We start from the raw sequence: 4,869 nt of genomic DNA, 5'->3' as shown, positions 1-4,869 counted from the left end.
TAAATATGTGTGTGTGTGTGTATGTGTTATCGGTTACACGATTCTTTCGAATAGCGAGTCTTTCATAAATTTCATTTTGGCTCTGTAATACAAAATGCATCTGTCACGGAAACAACTCTATTCTAAAATTTGGACTATTTCATCTCTCACAGTTCTACATTTGGCCCCAAATTCGGCACTATAGCTATTCTCAATGTATTTTATCATAGCCTGTGACAATATAATTATCTCACCATGTCTACCTTCAAAACATCATTTTAAAGCACATAAACGGAAGTACATACCCTCAGTAGATTGTTGTTGTGGATCGCCGACCTTTCCCCATCGCACGCCCTTAAAGTCACGCGCGACCTTGATGCCTTTGGGCAGGACCGGTCCTCTGCTAGGTGCATCGTACGACTTGTCTTCGCCTGTGCATGTATATGGCCACAGGTGTATACAGGTCTCAATTCAGTGTTTTTCTGGCTTCTTCCGAGGTACAATCAGGTTTGTTGTTCATAGGCAAGAGAGTATTACAGACTCCTCATGTGTTGTATTTGAGTTCGTTCGAACATGCGGTCCGCCTGTCATTCATAAGACAGGGTCAAGTGACCCTTTTCCAGGTCAAAAAAATATGATCTACCTATAGACCACAGTCCGGAGACTATATCACAACAGGTCTTATGCTCTATTCATACCGTTCAAAGATATGACTGTGTCGGCTCTTCACAAACAAGCTAGTTGGTAAGGCCGGATCATATACTCAGATTGTGACACTCAGAAACATGATCCCCTGTTTATATCCTCCTGTGTCTTGGTGGGAATGGCTGCTCGACGACTGTTGGACCCGTTCATGGGCGCCATCTACATCTATCCTAATCATCCAGAACAAATACTCTACACCACACACACCGTCTTACCAATTAATAGGTACACATACACACCCGCGTAGGTACACATACACTCCCACGTAGGTACACATACACACCCACGTAGGTACACATACACACCCGCGTAGGTACACATACACTCCCACGTAGGTACACATACACACCCACGTAGGTACACATACACACCCACGTCCAAGCCATACAAGTCCATGTACCCGCCATCCCGCCCCACTTACCAGTATGCTCATCGGCCTGTCTATCTGCGCTGTCCCCTTTCTTCCTCAGAATGGCCTCGGGGTGGCTACTGCCCGCGTGGTTGGGCACCATACGCATCCGCCGACGCAGTAAGTCTTCGTGCGTGTCCTGCATTTTAGGGCATTTTGAATTTTAGGCCATTTCGTATGGGACATACATTTCCATGGTGTCATACATGGACTGGCGTGTTGAGTAGAGTTCTGAGGCATTTTGGATGGGATATACTTTTTTATGGCGTCATATATGGGCTGGCGTGTTGAATTTTAAGGCAATTTGGGCTGTCTATTTAATTGGTAATTTCAATGTATGGGCTGGGGTGGTGCATTTTAGGTCGTTGTGAATGGTACACTAAAAATTAATATTGCTATATATGGGTCGGCGTGTTGAGTTGAACTTTAAGACATTTTGTATGATCTATCCAACTGGTAGATACTAATATGGGTTAGAGTGGTGCATTTTGGATCCTTGTAGAGGTCAAATGATAGTTTATAGTGTACAAACGAGAAGGGGAATCCGTACCTATCCTCTACTTTAAGTCAATGTAGATTAATATACACAATTTGACAGTTACCTTTAACACATACTAACTCAACATACAAAATTCCATTAGCACTTAACATCCAATATACCATTTTCCAATAACACAACAACCAACTTACCAAATTTCAATAACACATAGAATATCCAACATACAAACACATTTGATAGTCACTTACCAAATTCCAATAACACACACAACAACCAACATACCAGTCACCAATAACACAACACTATTCTTACCAAATCCAAATATCACATATAACATCCAGTATACCAGTTTTCAACAACCCTCACTTTTGTTGCCAAATTAAAATATCATATATAACATCCAGCATACCAATTTCCAATAACCCTCACTTTTGTTGCCAATCGCGCGTGTGTTCCCCAGACTGTACCGCAACTTGTCAGTCAGTTGCAGCCACAGGCGCAGGGCTACGGCCATCTCAATCCGCTGCTTCTGCCCCCAGCCCTAAAACATGGTGGGTGGGTGAGTGCATATGTATTGTAATATTATCAACTGGAATATTAACGGGGGATAGTGGTTGCGTGCAGATATAATAAGGGATGATTAGTTGGAAAGTGAATGGGGGAAAGTGGGTGAGTGCACATGTATTATAGGTTGATTAGTTGGAAAGTGAATGGAGGATAGTGGATGAGTGCATTTGTACTATAGGTTGATTAGTTGGAAAGTGAATGGGGAATAGTGGGTGGGTGCAGATGTATTATAGGTTGATTAACTGGAAAGTTAATGGCATTGAAATGGCAAGTTTCAATTGACGCGACTATTCTCAGCCTTGGGAAATGGTAGGTGGGTGAGAGCTTGGTTTTTTTATTGGCTTTCATGCGAGAATTGGTTCTAGGTTCAAACTCCCTATACCCTAAGTCTTAAGGTGTATAAATTGCCAGTCTGTACTCATACAAAAAATCGTGGGCTACCCAATCAGTTTTACATATTTGTAATATGTTTTAATTAGTATATACATTTATATAGTATTTATGTATATGTAATACATACTTCTAAGTAGTATATACACATATGTAGTATTTACATATATGTAAAATATACTTCTAAGTAGTATATACATATATGCAGTATACACATGTATGTAATATATACTTCCAAGTAGTATAGAAATATATGTAGTATTTACGTATATGAAATATATACTTCTAGGTAGTATATGCATTTATGTAGTATTTACATATATGTAAAATATACTTTTAAGTAATATATACATTTATGTAATATATACTTATGTGTAGTTTATACATTTAAATTTTCGTAGCATGTACATATACGCAATCTATACACATAGGTAGTATATACCTTTATGTGGTATTTACTTTTATGCAATATACATATACATGTAGAATATACATATATGTAATCAACACATGTATGTAGTATATACATTTGTGTAGTATATACATCTGTGTAGTATGCACAAATATATAGTTTATACATTCCAGTAGTATATACACACATAGCCTACTATACCCAAACAACCAGTACACCTATCTATATCATACATACACCCGTTTGTTTAACCTACCTTCCGGCGCATGAGACGCTCTCTGCACCTCACAAAGAAGGCCTCGAATGCCATGTTCACGTGCACACGTCTGTTGACCTGTCCCGATTGTACTTTGTTGTTGGCAGTCGCGTGGGCGTGCAATCGCTCGGAGAGGCGTTCCCATGTCTTGGCGACTTCTTCGGTTGTTTGGGTCCATTCTGCATATGAATGAGGGGTATAGTATGCCCATCAGGAGGCGTGGGCTAGGACTATGGTGATCAGAAAAGAAAGAAAATTGAGCCAGCAAATGCCCATCATTATGTCTAGGCTAGGAATATAGTGATAATAAGCAAAAGGAAACTAAGCCAGCATATGCCCATAATTATGTTTAGGCTAGGACTATGGTGATAAGAAACAAAAGGAAACTGGGCCAGCACATGCCCATCATTATGTCTACGCTAGGACTATGGTGATAAAAAACAAAAGGAAATTGGGTCAGCATATGTCCATCATTATGCCTGGGCTAGGACTGAGATGCTAGAAAGAAAGGGAAATAGGGCTGGAATATGCCCAAAAATAGTTCTGTAGCTATGACTTTTGTGATAAAAGTAAAAACAAAACAAAACAGGAAAACCGGGCCAGAATCGGCTCATCAATAGGTCTAGGCTATGACTGTGATGACAAAAAAATAAGAAAAAATAGGGCCTGTAGCTGAGACTTATGGCACGTATCTACTTGATCAAGAAGTGGAGGAATACGAACCCAGAACGGCTAAGATAGGTTACGTAATAAATGTTTAGTACTGCTACATATAAAAAACCAAAAATATCAACTCAGCCACTATTAACCGTTAAACTTTGCATATACGGGGTTTTGTATCACAAACAGTAGAAAAATCCCACTTTTTTTAAGGTTGTATTATCTGTAATCAATATCAGAACATAATCGATTATAAAGTAGTAGATTGCAATCGCAGCTAGGAATTATGGATTGTTGTACTGAGTTATACACAGCTTTACTTTTTAACCAAACGGCATGCAAATATAATCACGCTCAATGACTGTAGGTCCCAGAACACACTCGCAATTCGGGAATACGTTAAACTCTGAGGTTTGCACAAGAGTTCGGTACTTTCGCCATGAGTGATACCAGGAAAATCGAGGTAGATGTACATAACCTAAATTTAGATTGCAGGTACTAAGACACACGCATACCTTAAACCCTACTAGCAATCACACATACATTACTAGAACACACATATACCTTACAAGCAATCACCCATACCTTACTAGCACGCACCTATATATTACTAACACTCACCTATACCTTACTAGCACTCACCTATACCTTACTAACACTCACCTATACCTTACGAACACTCACCTATACCTTACTAGCACTCACCTATACCTTACTGACACTCACCTATACCTTACTAGCACTCACATATATCTTACTAGCACTCACACGTGCCCCACTAGTCCAAACACATACCTGGGTCTGCTTGCATGCGAATGGCATCCAACCAGTCCGTGGAGCACATGAACATGATGATGGCGGTGTTTATGGATTCATCCTCTGTTGCTGCCGAGGCTGATGCATGGGATGAGAGAGAAGATGAACAGCTAGAGTCACTGAAATATGATGATTTTCTATAGTGTGGGTGAATATTATGTACACGAACGTATCTG

The 4,869-nt window shown here is 39.9% G+C and overlaps 1 protein-coding gene across 1 annotated transcript in view; it reads right to left on the bottom strand.

Annotated features, from left to right (window-relative positions):
- Positions 1 to 252: 252 nt before the first annotated feature.
- Positions 253 to 4,869, bottom strand: part of SARC_10477 (hypothetical protein) — a gene marked incomplete at both ends in the record, with an annotated part of 7,255 nt that continues 2,638 nt past the window's right edge. The window contains 5 exons of the mRNA XM_014295478.1: positions 253 to 410; positions 1,106 to 1,232; positions 2,002 to 2,133; positions 3,218 to 3,396; positions 4,673 to 4,771. Coding sequence (XP_014150953.1) covers positions 253 to 410; positions 1,106 to 1,232; positions 2,002 to 2,133; positions 3,218 to 3,396; positions 4,673 to 4,771 — 695 coding nt within the window. The remainder of the gene's footprint in view (positions 411 to 1,105; positions 1,233 to 2,001; positions 2,134 to 3,217; positions 3,397 to 4,672; positions 4,772 to 4,869) is intronic.

This window comes from Sphaeroforma arctica (assembly GCF_001186125.1).
Source record: "Sphaeroforma arctica JP610 unplaced genomic scaffold supercont1.1264, whole genome shotgun sequence".
In the NCBI taxonomy this organism is placed as follows: Eukaryota; class Ichthyosporea; order Ichthyophonida; genus Sphaeroforma; species Sphaeroforma arctica.
The sequence above is the reverse complement of the archived record's forward strand: the minus strand, read 5'-3'. Positions and strand labels throughout refer to the sequence as shown.